We start from the raw sequence: 16,261 nt of genomic DNA on the forward strand, positions 1-16,261 counted from the left end.
TAAGCTGTGTGAAAGCACCACAGGGTACACCCACAAGTTTAGGGTATATGAAGGGAAGGATTCAAGAATTGAACCGCCAGAATGCCCCCCCTCCCTCGTAGGTGTTAGTGGAAAAATTGTCTGGGATTTAATGCACCCCTTCCTGGATAAGGGTTATCACCTCTATGTGGATAACTTTTACACCAGCATCCCCCTGTTTAAGGCCCTTGGTTCAAGAGGTACAGCAGCTTGCGGTACTGTGCGTAAGAACCAAAGAGGCCTCCCAAAAACGCACATTGCCCAAGTAATGAGAAGGGGTGAAAGCAGGGGAATATGCACCGAAAATATGTTGTTGGTCAAATATAAGGACAAGAGGGATGTCCTTATACTGACAACAATTCATGGAGACAGTACCACCTCCATCCCTGTACGAGGTACCAGTACCCACACCTCAAAACCAAATTGTATCCTAGATTACAATAAGTACATGGGCGGAGTGGATCTTTCAGATCAGGTACTGAAGCCGTACAGTGCCCTGCGGAAAACAAATATCTGGTACAAGAAGCTGGCCGTGTATATCATCCAGATGGCACTGTATAACGCTTACGTGCTATTCCGTTCTACCGGCCAGAGGGGGACATTTATGCACTTTCAAGAGGAAGTCATAAAGGGCCTAATATTTGGGAACCAGCAGGCAGAGGGCCCCAGTACTTCTAGTACTGGCCCCCGTATTGTACCAGGGCAGCATTTTCCCAACGAAATCCCCTCCACTGCAAGAAAGGGCAGGACACAAAAAAGGTGCAAAGTTTGCTATAAAAAGGGAATAAGAAAGGAAACTATTTTCCACTGTGAAACTTGCCCCGACAAACCCGGCCTATGTATAAAGGAGTGTTTCAAAATATACCACACATCTATGGATTATTAGGTTCATCATTTCACCTTGCTTCGGGGGTCTTGCTAATGCCACATAGCACCCACCATTCATTCCACCAGAATCTGAGCTGCAAAATCCAAAAATCACTCCTTCCCTTCTGAGTCCTGTCATGCACCCAACTGGTATTTTTTGGTCACATGTGAGGCATTGCCGTACTCTGGAGAAATGGGGGCACAGATTTTGGGGTGCTTTGTCTCCTTCATTCCTTGTGAAAATGAAAAATTTTGAGCCAGAACTGCATTTTTGTGTAAAAAATGTAATTTTTCATTTTCACTACCCAGTTGTATCAAAATTGGTGAAACCCCTGGGGTTTGAAATGTACACTATACCCCTAGATGAATTCCCTGAGGGGTGTAGTTTGCAAAATGGGGTCACTTGTGGGGGGGTTCCACTGTATTGGTAATGCAACATAGCACCCACCATTCATTCCACCAAAATCTGTGCTCCAAAATCCAAAAATCACTCCTTCCCTTCTGAGTCCTGCCATGCACCCAACTGGTATTTTTTGGTCACATGTGAGGCATTGCCGTACTCTGGAGAAATGGGGGCACAGATTTTGGTGTGCTTTGTCTCCTTCATTCCTTGTGAAAATGAAAAATTTTGAGCCAGAAGTACATTTTTGTGTAAAAAAATGTATTTTTTCATTTTCACAGCCCAGTTGTACCAAAATTGGTGAAACCCCTGGGGGTTTGAAATGTACACTATACCCCTAGATGAATTCCCTGAGGAGTGTAGTTTGCAAAATGGGGTCACTTGTGGGGGGGTTCCACTGTATTGGTAATGCAACATAGCACCCACCATTCATTCCACCAAAATCTGTGCTCCAAAATCCAAAAATCACTCCTTCCCTTCTGAGTCCTGCCATGCACCCAACTGGTATTTTTTGGTCACATGTGAGGCATTGCCGTACTCTGGAGAAATGGGGGCACAGATTTTGGGGTGCTTTGTCTCCTTCATTCCTTGTGAAAATGAAAAATTTTGAGCCAGAAGTACATTTTTGTGTAAAAAAAATGTAATTTTTCATTTTCACAGCCCAGTTGTACCAAAATTGGTGAAACCCCTGGGGGTTTGAAATGTACACTATACCCCTAGATGAATTCCCTGAGGGGTGTACTTTGCAAAATGGGGTGACTTGTGGGGGGGTTCCACTGTATTGGTGCAACATAGCACCCACCATTTATTCCACCAAAATCTGTGCTGCAAAATCCAAAAATCACTCCTTCCCTTCTGAGTCCTGCCATGCGCCCAACTGGTATTTTTTGGTCACATGTGAGGCATTGCCGTACTCGGGAGGAATTGGGGCACAGATTTTGGGGTGCTTTGTCTCCTTCATTCCTTGTGAAAATGAAAAATTTTGAGCCAGAACTGCATTTTTGTGTAAAAAAATGTAATTTTTCATTTTCACTGCCCAGTTGTATCAAAATTGGTGAAACCCCTGGGGGTTTGAAATGTACACTATACCCCTAGATGAATTCCCTGAGGGGTGTACTTTGCAAAATGGGGTGACTTGTGGGGGGGTTCCACTGTATTGGTGCTTTGGGAGTCTTGCTAATGCAACATGGCACCCACCATTCATTCCACCAAAATCTGTGCTGCCAAATCCAAAAATCACTCCTTCCCTTCTGAGTCCTGCCATGCGCCCAACTGTTATTTTTTGGTCACATGTGAGGCATTGCCGTACTCGGGAGAAATTGGGGCACAGATTTTGGGGTGCTTTGTCTCCTTCATTCCTTGTAAAAATGAAAAATTTTGAGCCAGAACTGCATTTTTGTGTAAAAAAATGTAATTTTTCATTTTCACTGCCCAGTTGTATCAAAATTGGTGAAACCCCTGGGGGTTTGAAATGTACACTATACCCCTAGATGAATTCCCTGAGGGGTGTACTTTGCAAAATGGGGTGACTTGTGGGGGGGTTCCACTGTATTGGTGCTTTGGGAGTCTTGCTAATGCAACATGGCACCCACCATTCATTCCACCAAAATCTGTGCTGCCAAATCCAAAAATCACTCCTTCCCTTCTGAGTCCTGCCATGCGCCCAACTGGTATTTTTTGGTCACATGTGAGGCATTGCCATACTCGGGAGAAATTGGGGCACAGATTTTGGGGTGCTTTGTCTCCTTCATTCCTTGTGAAAATGAAAAATTTTGAGCCAGAACTGCATTTTTGTGTAAAAAAATGTAATTTTTCATTTTCACTGCCCAGTTGTATCAAAATTGGTGAAACCCCTGGGGGTTTGAAATGTACACTATACCCCTAGATGAATTCCCTGAGGGGTGTACTTTGCAAAATGGGGTGACTTGTGGGGGGGTTCCACTGTATTGGTGCTTTGGGAGTCTTGCTAATGCAACATGGCACCCACCATTCATTCCACCAAAATCTGTGCTGCCAAATCCAAAAATCACTCCTTCCCTTCTGAGTCCTGCCATGCGCCCAACTGGTATTTTTTGGTCACATGTGAGGCATTGCCATACTCGGGAGAAATTGGGGCACAGATTTTGGGGTGCTTTGTCTCCTTCATTCCTTGTGAAAATGAAAAATTTTGAGCCAGAACTGCATTTTTGTGTAAAAAAATGTAATTTTTCATTTTCACTGCCCAGTTGTATCAAAATTGGTGAAACCCCTGGGGGTTTGAAATGTACACTATACCACTAGATGAATTCCCTGAGGGGTGTACTTTGCAAAATGGGGTGACTTGTGGGGGGGTTCCACTGTATTGGTGCTTTGGGAGTCTTGCTAATGCAACATAGCACCCACCATTCATTCCACCAAAATCTGTGCTGCCAAATCCAAAAATCACTCCTTCCCTTCTGAGTCCTGCCATGCGCCCAACTGGTATTTTTTGGTCACATGTGAGGCATTGCCGTACTCGGGAGAAATTGGGGCACAGATTTTGGGGTGCTTTGTCTCCTTCATTCCTTGTGAAAATGAAAAATTTTGAGCCAGAACTGCATTTTTGTGTAAAAAAATGTAATTTTTCATTTTCACTGCCCAGTTGTACCAAAATTGGTGAAACCCCTGGGGGTTTGAAATGTACACTATACCCCTAGATGAATTCCCTGAGGGGTGTAGTTTGCAAAATGGGGTGACTTGTGGGGGGGTTCCACTGTATTGGTGCAACATAGCACCCACCATTTATTCCACCAAAATCTGTGCTGCCAAATCCAAAAATCACTCCTTCCCTTCTGAGTCCTGCCATGCGCCCAACTGGTATTTTTTGGTCACATGTGAAGCATTGCCGTACTCGGGAGAAATTGGGGCACAGATTTTGGGGTGCTTTGTCTCCTTCATTCCTTGTGAAAATGAAAAATTTTGAGCCAGAACTGCATGTTTGTGTAAAAAAATGTAATTTTCCATTTTCACATCCCAGTTGTACCAAAATTGGTGAAACCCCTGGGGGTTTGAAATGTACACTATACCCCTAGATGAATTCCCTGAGGGGTGTAGATTGCAAAATGGGGTGACTTGTGGGGGAGGTTCCTAACTTTTAGCACTTATGGTGCCTAGAAACCTACATGGTGCCTAAAAAAAAATCTCATAAAAAGGAGGCTCCAAAATCAAGTAGGTGCTCCTTCTATTATGAAGCCTGTGGTTTGGTCAACGTGCACACTAGGGCCACATATAGGATATTTTTTAAAACAAAAGAATTGGGGGAATCAATTTTTAGTCACATTTCTCTAGTAAAATCTACTGTATTCGTTAGAAAAATGTATTAAAATTGAAACTCTGCAAAAAAAAAGAAATTTTGAAATTTCACCTACACTTTGTTTTAATTCCTGTGAAACACCTAAAGGGTTAACAAACTTCCAAAATGCTGTTTTGAATACTGTGAGGGGTGCAGTTTTTGAAATGGCATCATTTATGGGGGTGTCTCACATACAAGTCCCTCAAAGTCACATCAGAACTGAACTGGTCCCTAAAAAAATCAGTGTTTGAAATTTTCTTGAAAATTTGAGAATTTGCTAGTCATATCTGAAGCCTCCTAGTGTCCAAAAAAATTAAAAGGAAGTTGAAATAATGATTGCAACATAAAGTAGACATATGGTCTTTGTTAGTTATTAACTATTTTGAGTGGTATGATTATTTGTCTCACAAGCAGAAAATGTGACATTTTGCATATTGCTAAATTTTCCATTTTTTCACGATATTTTGGTATTTTTCACAAAAAAACACAGACTGTATCGACCAAAATTTACCACTAACTTGAAGTACAATGTGTCACGAGAAAACAATCTCAAAATCACTGGGATAAGTAAAAGCAAAAAAAAGTTATCCCCACTTAAGTGAGACATGTCAGATTTGAAAAAAAGGGCTCTGTCATGAAGGCACAAACTGGCTCTGTCATGAAGGGGTTAATGATGAACTGTGTTGTACATATTTGGTACATTTAAGTTAATATTAGTTTAACCACATATAAAGCACCCTCCACTCGATTGTATCCTAACACCTAAAGATAAAGTTCCCATTGTTACCTGGTTTTTGACACCATCTAACACTTCAAATCCTTAACACCAGCTGTATGCACACCCAGTGAAGACAGCCATTTTGTAGGTTGAAACCAAAGATGGAACTGCATTATACCTTGAAGAAAGATCAAGTGGAGAGAGAGTTAAAATACCAACCAGTCTGTTTCTGACCGTTCTAACAGAGCTTCTAAGATGGCAGTTAGAAGCTGATTGGTTGATACTTCATCTCTATCCAAGTTTGAAACTTCTCCCTCATAATAATGAGAATGCAGCCTTGTGAGTTGCATCATTGTAAAAATGGGCCCACAAAATGTCAGCCTTCAACAGGTGTAGGAAAAAAAACATTTATTATGATCTGGAACTTCCCTGTAGCTGATATGTATAATAGACTTGTTGAAATAAAATGTTAAAACTCTTTAATGTTATTGCTGGCTATATTATTTGGCTTAATTTGCCTTTCTTTGTTCTGTACATAAATGACAAGTGTTAAAGCCAAAATAAAATGCAAGTTATTTTAAGAGATTATTGGTTGTATAATCTTATATAGTTTTAGTGGAAATAATAATCAAACAATGACTTGCCTTAGGTCATCAAAACTATAAGCCTGTGTGCTCAAGACCATGACTTTCACTGCCAGCCACACCTAGTAAACTGGTCTTAAGCCAACCTGTCTTTTCTTCTGATTCTTTATTTTCATTTAAGCAAATACATTCATCTCTTCAATCCGGATAATATCTGTCTGCCTGGGAACACTTACGTGCAACAGCAAGTGGTACTTAAGGATCCTCTGAACGGGTTTTAGAAGGTAAGACCCCAACGGAAGACAATGCTGTAGAACTTCCTGTCGTTCCCGAAAGAATTTGGCAAGAATCTTGTTTCTCATGCATTCTGTTAATATAGCCACGGATCTGTAAATATATAGCAGTTGGTTAATGTACAACTATTTAACATTTCACCTATAAATGCAGTATATACAAAGAACCATCTTTGTGTCATATTGAATAAGGACCTAAGAAAGAACAGAGTTCAAATAGAGCTCCCAGCTGGAACAAGATGGATGCACACTTTTATGTTTTATACAGTGGTGGTTTGGGACACATTATCCCCTTATCGCAACTTGCTGAATACCTTCACTCCTTTGCCCTCATCATAACACTGCCCTCGGTACTCTTTACCTATAACGGCGCCAGCGATTGAAATCGCGGTCGTCGTGGGTAAAAATCGCGGTCATCGCGGTCATCGCGGGTAAATCGGGATGGCCGCGATGCCCGCGATCACCGCGATTTTCCCATAGGGAACAATGTTAAAACGGCAGATTGACCGCGATTTTACTGTTAAATGCCTCAATGGACCCGATTTGGGGCCAAATAGGCCAAATTAACCCTTAAATGTCCCCCCAAATTTTTAACGCCACCCCACGATCCACGCCAACCCGAAGCGTGGCGAGCGCAGCGAGCCCGCGAGGGGCGGCGGTACGCGTCCTCCGACCTTTTCATGCCCTACTATCCACTAGGGCGTGGTGTGAGAATATAATAGTGTGGCGAGCGCAGCGAGCCACCGAGCCCGAAGCGTGGCGAGCGCAGCGAGCCCCGCGAGGGGACGCGGATACCTTCACAGGTAGACGCGTCCCCTCGCGGGCTTCACAGGTGTCCGCCTCGCCACGGACACCTGTGAAGCCCGCGAGGGGACGCGCATAACTGTGAAGGTATCCGCGTCCCCTCGCGGGGCTCGCTGCGCTCGCCACGCTTCGGGCTCGGTGGCTCGCTGCGCTCGCCACACTATTATATTCTCACACCACGCCCTAGTGGATAGTAGGGCATGAAAAGGTCGGAGGACGCGTACCGCCGCCGCTCGCCACGCTTCGGGTTGGCGTGGATCGTGGGGTGGCGTTAAAAATTTGGGGGGACATTTAAGGGTTAATAGGCTCTGTGGCCCATTTAACATTGATTCCTATGGGCAAATCGGGTGGATTGAGCCATTTAACAGTAAAATCGGGTCCATCGCGCCTTTTAACATTGATTCCTATGGGAAATCGGGAGCATCGCGTCGCGGGCATCGCGGGTACATTTATGGCCGGCCGCGACGCGACCGACACGATTTCCATGTTTAACATTGGTTTCAATGGGAAATCGCGGGCATCGCGTCGGTCGCGTCGCGGCCATACATAAATGTACCCGCGATGCCCGCGACGGGCGCCGTTCTAGGTAAAGAGTACCCTGCCCTCTGTCACAAGTAGACCTGCTCTAACGAAGCCTCATGAGGCAGATATGGCATTGCCTAGCACAGAATCAGAACATTCACCACCTGAAATAACAAGTGATGCTGTGAGCTTGCACGGTCCATGAGCACCCAAAAACTGGTATATGGTGGTGGATTTTAGGCACGTAAGGACAAGTGTCTCTCCATGTGTGATGTTACCCTACTGAACCAGTATTTGGTCTGCCTAATGAAGTTACAGTATATGCATGACAGCCTATGCATAGGTCACTCTCTGTTTCATCCAGCAATAAATTTTACCATTGTGACAGAAGCGGCCATGTTTTTTAACAAAGCATTGGTACTGCAGTTGTGTGGGTCCAGAATTGTGATCAGCAGAGTAAACTACAGTATGGCCAGCTTCTAACCCGAATCTGCATTGCTTTTTTTAGTTCTTTGCAGTTTGCTCATTCTTAGTTAATGGTTTCTTTGATAAGCCTGTAGTTTTTTCCAGTTTCATTCTAGATTAAATAGCCAAGACAATAATGTGCATACAAATGATATGTTAGTTGGGCGCCCACTAAGCTATTTGCTTAGTTTTCCGCGGGGCTCGACATGGATAGTGGGGGTATGAGCATACTAACTATAGTGGGCGCCCAACTAACATATAATTACCAATGAAATAGACACAGATAATACCCCATCTCCAAAATTCTCACACACACCTTGAAAACTTTAGCAATTTAGAGTTTCCTGTGGTTTTGTGGTGTGAAAGTACCGATATGCAGCACATTCTGAGAATTTTGTACCATAATGGAAGAAAATCTACACATCTCCAGATCTTGCAATGTTCCGATGGTACCAGGCTCAGGCTACATTGAATCCACATTTCATTATTTCAGATAAGTGTTCCTTCTTTATCTCCAGTGGGTGTGACCATTTCAATATATCAGCAATATTTGACTAACATCTACCTCCAACTAATGGACATTATGCGTGTTAACACACACGCTAATTGAAGCAACATCACTTGCTATCCCAGCTTGGGTAACACAGCTACTAACATCTCTTGATGCTTTCTGCGCACACCATTTGGTCTCATTTACCGGCTTCCCCCATTTAAATCAAATTGCATCAATTTATTGCACAGACTTTAAAGCTGGGACGCCAGCTCTATATTATGGTAATGCTTCAGTAAGGCAAATTTTAAGCTTGCTTTGATATAGGTTGATTTTTATATTCAATCACATACCAATCTATGGTGTTTATCTCTTTGTAATTTTATCATTTTTTCTTATAAAGTGTTTTATTTAAAAAAACGTGTCCTGTATTCATTATTTTCAGCGTGAGTACAATAAATACCAATATTAACGTTATACATATTTTTGATACCCACTTTCCAGCGCAGTGCTGGAATCTTTATACTACCAACTATGGTGTATACTAAATAATTTCCCAGACAAATATGAATTAAAATAATTATTTAGTTATAGATTCCACCTTTCTTATGACATCACTAACTATATCCCCATTTTTTTAGTGTGTTCCAACCAAAGTATAAGAAAATAAGGCATGTTAAGAATCATATTTTATTCCCAGAATGTGATTTCTGGGACAATCCCTTTTTCTCCCTTCATACCTCGATAAATAAGGTACCATTTTAAAAACTAAGGGCCTTATTTGGTTAATTCTTTCTGACAAAATCCTTCTTAGATGGACAAAACTATGTGCACTGCAGGGGGGCAGATGTAACATGTGCAGAGAGAATTAGATTTGGGTGAGTCATTTTGTTTCTGTGCAGGGAAAATACTGACTGCTTTATTTTTACACTGCAATATAGATCTCACTTTGAAGTAAAACCCCACCCAAATCTAATTCTCTCTGCACATGTTACATCTGCCCCACCTGCAGTGCACATGGTTTTGCCCATCTAAGAAGGATTTTGTCAGAAAGAATGAACCAAAATAAGGCCCTAAATTCTCTGCTTCTGACAATATGTTCATTTAGAATTGCAAATTGTATTGTTTGTTTAAATATTAAAGTTAAAAATGTACTTTTGGCCCTAGAGTTCTTTCCCTAGATGCGTCAATACGGCATGGCTAAAATGATCAGTTTTGCTCGGCTACTCAAAATGGCTATAAATTAACCGGTTCCTCTTTCAACCTACTACAAACCACCAACCTCAAGATAATATTAATCGTATTTTATATGCACGTGAAATTTCCACTCGGGCCACCTAGTAAACAATATTACTTAAAAGAAAACAAAAAACATGATATAGACTTACCTTGGGTAGTTTGTGCAGTATTGTGTGTAAATGTGAAATTCTTCACTCTGGAAAAAAAAAAGTCTAATTAATGGCAAAGAACATAAATAAACCTACTTGCAGTATCAAATGCTATTTTTGAGGAGGACAAATCAAATGGCCAGTTGATGAAACATACAGTAGACTATAGCAGTGTTCCAAAACTTGGTGCTGTGGCACCCTTGGGTATCTCAAGGCACTTGCAGGGGTGCCCTTGGTTGGTGGGTCCAGGACCTACTCAAATTATGTATGGTCAATGTGGTGCTTGTGGCTAACAATCATAAACTATGTGGACAAACAGAAGCCAGTCATGTCCCTCACCACATAACTGAACCTAAGGATGACATTTAAACACACATTTTTTTCTGAATTTCCTAATAAGAAACTCTTGGTGTTGCGATCCTGTGAAAAAGTAAAAAAAAAAATCTGATACTTTAGAGCAGCCATGTCCAACCTGTGGCCCTTCAGCTGTTGTGAAACTGCACATCCCAGCAGCCTTTGTATAGTTTTAGCATTCGCTAATAGCAAAGCTGTGGCAAGGCATGATGGGACTTGTAGTTAAAAGCTAGAGGGCAACAGTTTGGCCAGACCAGTTCTAGGACACAATAGAGAAATGATCTAGAATCGAATTGGTTGCTATGGGCAACATCCCCACTTTTAATAACTTTACCCCAAAGTGCCTCCTCTAGGGTGCTGTGATAAAAAAAAAAAAGTTTGTGAACCAATGCACTAAGGAACTTATCATAGTGATTGGATATCAGACCCAATTGATTCTGGTTTTACGTTAACTTTGTGACAATTTATTCCATAAAGACCAAATTAAGTACTGAATTTTCATGAGTAATTAAATGTAACAATATAGACTAAAAAGGATCTTTACAAGCACTGGCAAAACATGTTTTTTTTTTAAGTGGTATGGTCGGTAAGTGTCATATCTAAATCCAGCCTGTAAGAAAGAGAGATAAGACTATGCGACTTCCTAAGGGACAGAAAAAGACTGATGCATGATGGGTAGAAGAGGCTGCTCTAACAGAAAAACGGGTGTAAGGAAAATGCTATATACAACCATCTGTGGCCCCCACCATTTGGCCTAGTACACACAAACAAGCACAAAAGGAGACAAATATAGAACACAGCTGAGCAATGCAGATAAGCATCAGACGCTCTGCTAGATGTCCATCCAGCTAAGAACAATGCACTAAGCAGCACTGGGCCAGATCTCCTGTGGTGCTCACTTTCAGCGATTTAAGGTTTAAAAGGATTAAAATGGAAGAATAACCAGTGAATAATGAATGCAATTTGATCACATCAGACATGGATTGTGTGTTATCTGAAGAGATATAGAGATAGATTTTTGCTCCTACGTAATTATTAACCTCAATATCATTCATTTCGACTCATTTCTAGTCTATTCTGAACACCTCACAATATTGTTTTAGGGCAAAAGGTTGCACTGAGGTAGCTGGATAACTATGCTAAGCCACACAAGTGGGCGGCACAAACATGTGGCTCATCTAGGAGTGGCACTGCAGCGGCAGACAGGATGGCTGTTTGAAAAACTAGGCCCCAAAAAGCACATAATGGCAAAAAAAGAGGTGCAAGATGGAATTGTCCTTGGGCCCGCCCACCTACCCTTATGTTATGTCAATAGGACAGTTGTTTGCAGTTGCTGCCGGCAGTGTGCTGTGCTTGGTCCTGTGCCCATAATACACGTTTAGCATGGACGTAGTAACCGATACCAGCTTCCTAACGAAGGTCATTGGGAAGAATATCAAATTTACAACCACCAATGGATGCTTTCAGGGCGTGCCAATGAATATTGATGGGAGCCGTACAATCACTTTAAGAAAAGTTAAGGATTTAGCAACTGGGAAAGAGTGCCTGGAACAAAAATCCTCTTTGGGCATACTATTCTGAAAGTGGAACCAAGAAAATTGTCTGGTCCTTCAAGTCGAGAGCCAGAAAATACAGCTCATGAAAGAGATAAAACCTTATCACAAGAGAGAGTTGAAGATGCTGGGAAACCTGTCGGGGAAGTGAGAGAGCCTGACCTACCTGCACCGCATGGGATGCATGACAGTATCCTACAGGCCATTAAATTGACAGTAGAGGATAAAGATGCAGACTATGTTGTGATAGACCAGTATCAGCCTATGCTTGGTCCTGCAATTCAACATCTACAGAGTCAGAAAGTCCTGAGCTTAGGTGCAGTGGGACTGAACTTGTGTCGCTATGGAAAGTTGTGCTGGCTGCAGGTGGCTACAAATAGATGCGTTTATCTTTTTGATATCCTACTCTTGGGGCCTGGAGTTTTCAGAAACAGGCTACAAATGGTGCTTAAAGACAAAAGCATTATAAGTGTTGTCCATGCCTTCGCTGGCTGGGGGATGTTTCGTCCCACCAATATGGGGTGGTTCTGCAATGTCTTTAATACACAGGTAGGAGATGTATACCTGTTCTTCATGGAAACTGGGGGCTTCCTTCCTAATCGTACGTGTTCACTTAAGCAATGTTTGACTCGACATCTCAACATGCCATCTTCACAAGTTTCATTCCTGACTTACAAGCAAACTTTAATAAAGGATAACCCCAATATATGGCTTGATCGTCCAATGTCTACACATTTGCTGAAAGAATTCGCTCTGGAAGTCTTACACCGCTTGGCTCTGCGCCTAGCACTGTTGGATGCCATGTTAGCTGATTTTACATCATTGGTTGATGGGTATTTAAATACATATAGCCAAGGAGCAGCGGATGATTTGGGCCGCACGGAGATCTGACCGGAGCTTCCAAAAGAAATTGTTTTCCAGCAAGTTAGGCGAGCGGAAGCAATACACAAATACATTGTCAATGGCCAACGGTTTCTTACACGGGTCGAAAAGAGAAGCCAATGAATGAAATAGCTGCACTGCAGAGCTGCAAAGGAGTGGAACCTACTGGCCAAACAAACCCCCCTTCCTGATTATATCCCCTTTAGTATATGCACTTGCATTTGAGTCAGGTCCATCCTCGCTTCTTTGCCTATGTTGTTGGTGGCTGTGTAGGCTTGAATGGCCTTTTGCTGCTGCTCATCCATCCTCTGCAGCATATAGAGGGTGGAGTTCCAGCACGTCACAACCTCTTGTTTGAGGTGATCGCAGTGCAGGTTGAGGAGTTTTTGCTGCCGCTCCAGCCTTTGGCAGGCAAAGGCAGAATGGCAAAAGTGTCCAGCAATTTTGCGGAACACCACAAGCATCTCCTTTACGCTCCTGTCACTTTTTAGGTTGTCTTCCGATGGTGTCTGGTTGTGTGATGCAAAGTGAGAGTGGCAGCGACAGGCTCCCGGAATAATATTCGGAATATCTTCATCTGCATTACAGTGTGTCTGTGCATGTGACACAGTCATGTACATGTTATCTGTGCTTAAGGTACAGTGCTTCCATAACACTGCAGAATGGCTTCCCTGAGACACCTGTAACACCCTATCTAAGTGTGATTCAGTAGCAGGACAGGTGTGAGAAGCAGCCGCCATTTTTAATCCTTGTCTGGCACTTGTGATTTCAGTATATGGTGCAATATTTAGATTAGCGCAGGGTTCCAGTAAAATAAAATTGTCCTTGCCTTAGTTTAAATCTGGGTCTGCTATTGTGATATGTCATCACCATCAGCAGCATCCTCCTCATCATCATCAACTTCCTCCTCACCGCCAGCTACATCAATTTCCTCCTCCTGGTTTACAACATAGACAACTTCAAAAATGAGGAACTAGACTGTGGGTGATCCTTCCAGCATATGCAGAGGGCGTGCTTCAAATGGTGGAAGGAGCCACCTCTTCCCGTACCGTGATGGGAAGGTCAGACTTTGCAACCACTAACACCCTTGGACTCTCCTTGGGGATTTGTGATACCACGTCTTTAGAAGGCTGAGTTGTTTGCTGCCTTTTTGTTGACAGCTTAACTCTCCTTACATTTCTAGGGGGGGGGGGGGTATGAGGGCTGTGATCGTCGTGTGAAGCTGGACCACTAGTCAAAAACATATGCCAGGCCCTTAGCCGTTCCTTGCCTCTCCATGTGGTAAATGGCATATTGGCAATCCTCCTCCAAGGATTGACATTTATTTTTTTTCTTAAATGTACTCAACTTTGCCTTTTTGGATTTCACATACCCTCGACGATGACATTGGGTATTGGCAGAAGACGTTGATGGCATTTCATCATCATGTTTTATGTCTTGACTAGTGGCAGCAGCTTCAGCACTTGGAGGAAGTGGTTCTTGTACTATTGGAGCCTCCATATTTTGGTTCTCCATTATCTTTCTGGAGTACAGCCAAACAGCAGTAGAGACACAGAAAAATTTGGTACTTATATGTTAGTTGGGCACCCACTAAACTACACAGAAAAATGTGGTACTTATATGTTAGTTGGGCACCCACTAAACTATTTGCTTAGTTTTCCACCTCCGCTCACCACACTATGTAAAATCAACCTTCATGCCGACATGGATAGTGGGGGTATGAGCATACTAACTATAGTGGGCGCTCAACTAACATAAGTACCGGATTATTATTTACGTCACCGACGTGCTGTGTGCACAAAGGTGAGTTGAGACTTGTACTACCCTGGCCTGTCCCAGATAACAGTCACACAGCAGCAGACACAGACAAATTGAAAAGGATTATTAAGAAGTCAGTAACCCCGTGTAGCCATTGCTTCCAGCTGCAGAAGGACTGCTCTTCTGGGCACGAAATGTAGATGTACAGAACATTTTAAATATATGACACCATAGGCTCTACCCTACATCTCATTCCATGTGGGAACCACCTTCTTGTATCTGTCTCTGCCATGCTCATAATCTAAAGATGAAATGAAACCAACCTGCAAAAACAGGTTTTTAGGCTACGGATTGGTAAACCTTGATATCTATAAAAGGGATACTGAGGGATTCTCTCCCTTTATTTTATTGTATGTCAGGGTGCATATATATTGGGTATGGCAGGTCTTATGTGCGGTTCCAGAATTGTGATCCGCAAACCATAAAGTATAACCATCTTATAACCATTACCTGCATCACTTTTTACTGCAATGCAGGTAATGGTTATAAGATGGTCATACTTTATGCTTTGCGGATCATAGTTCTTTGCAGTTTGCTTATTCTTAGTTAGTTAATGGTTTCTGTGATAAGCCTGTAGATTTTCCAGTTTCATTATAGATTACATAGCCAAGACAATTCTGTGCAAACAAATGAAATATAAAGCCACAGATAATACCCCATCTCCTAACATACCAAACCTCTCACACACACACACACACACACACCTATAAAAGTTTAGCTATTGATTTTCCTGCGGTTTTACTGTACAAATGTACCAATTTGCAGCACATTCTGATACCGGTCAAATGGGACTCGGTGTTGGAAAGTGCATACATACTTACCGGGGGGGGGGGGGGGGGGGAATTGAAATTGTTTTTTGCAATATCGACCGTCTGCCTGCATGAACAGATAATGGATGATGTCGCTGGTCACTTACGGTGATCAGCCATACGGATAATGCCATATGAATGCGTTTATATGAAATATAGGGGCAGATGTATGAAGCAGTGATAAGAGAGGAGAAGTGATGTGTGCCTGGTACTTTATCACCGCCCAATCAGCTCCTGACTGACTGCTCCTTTTTAAACCCAGCCTGAAACTTATCAGTCAGGAGCTGATTGGCCGGTGATAAAGTACCAGGCACTTATCACTTCTCCTCCCTTATCACTGCTTCATACATCTACCCCATAGTCCATTAAATGTTAAGAAATAGAAATAAACTGGTTATATGTGATTGCAGATTTGTTTATTTTACAAAGTATGGAGTTCTTATAGAAGTAGGCTTATAGGAGAGATCAGGTGTATTATATTGCAGGGGGGCACAGAGGCTACAGCAAACCTTTAGAAGCAGCTGTACCATCACAAGTCTATCAGACTATATTGCATCATGCAGATGAGCGGCCGGGCCAGCGATAATGCGGGAGCGTGCATCAGCGCTCATCACTGGCCCGTATACACTGGGCAGCTTTCGAGCTGGAAGCAGCTCAAATTAGTCAACTGAGCTGCTTGCAGCTCAAAGTCGCCCCGTGTGTATGGGCCGGGATGCAGTTAAAATCCCGGCGGTCGGGATCCCGGCGTTCAGAATCCCGACGCCGGAATCCCGACCGCCGAAATGCCGACACATTCTCCCTCCTGGGGTGTCCACGACATCCCTGGAGAGAGAATAAATTAGTGTGCCGAGCGTAGCGAGGCACCGGGCCCGCTGCGTGGCGAGCGCAGCGAGCCCGCAAGGGGGGGCGATCCACGTCCCCCCCTTGTCGGCATTTCGGCTGTCGGGATTCCGGCGTCAGGATTCTGAACGCCGGGATCCCGACCG

General features: G+C 43.0%; 1 protein-coding gene and 1 pseudogene across 4 annotated transcripts in view; one reads left to right on the forward strand and one right to left on the reverse strand.

Annotated features, from left to right (window-relative positions):
* Nucleotides 1-16,261, reverse strand: part of PLEKHG1 (pleckstrin homology and RhoGEF domain containing G1) — a 243,566-nt gene that overhangs the window by 38,382 nt on the left and 188,923 nt on the right. For all 4 annotated transcript variants that reach the window (XM_083176164.1, XM_083176166.1, XM_083176165.1 and 1 more), the window contains exons 5-6: nucleotides 9,860-9,906; nucleotides 6,134-6,284 (exon numbers count right to left, since the gene is read on the reverse strand). In XM_083176164.1, the coding sequence (XP_083032290.1) occupies nucleotides 6,134-6,284; nucleotides 9,860-9,906 (198 nt within the window). The remainder of the gene's footprint in view (nucleotides 1-6,133; nucleotides 6,285-9,859; nucleotides 9,907-16,261) is intronic.
* Nucleotides 11,597-12,771, forward strand: LOC146062404 (piRNA biogenesis protein EXD1 pseudogene; annotated as a pseudogene).

Source organism: Crinia signifera, chromosome 3 (assembly GCF_055691185.1).
Source record: "Crinia signifera chromosome 3, ASM5569118v1, whole genome shotgun sequence".
NCBI lineage: Eukaryota > Metazoa > Chordata > Amphibia > Anura > Myobatrachidae > Crinia > Crinia signifera.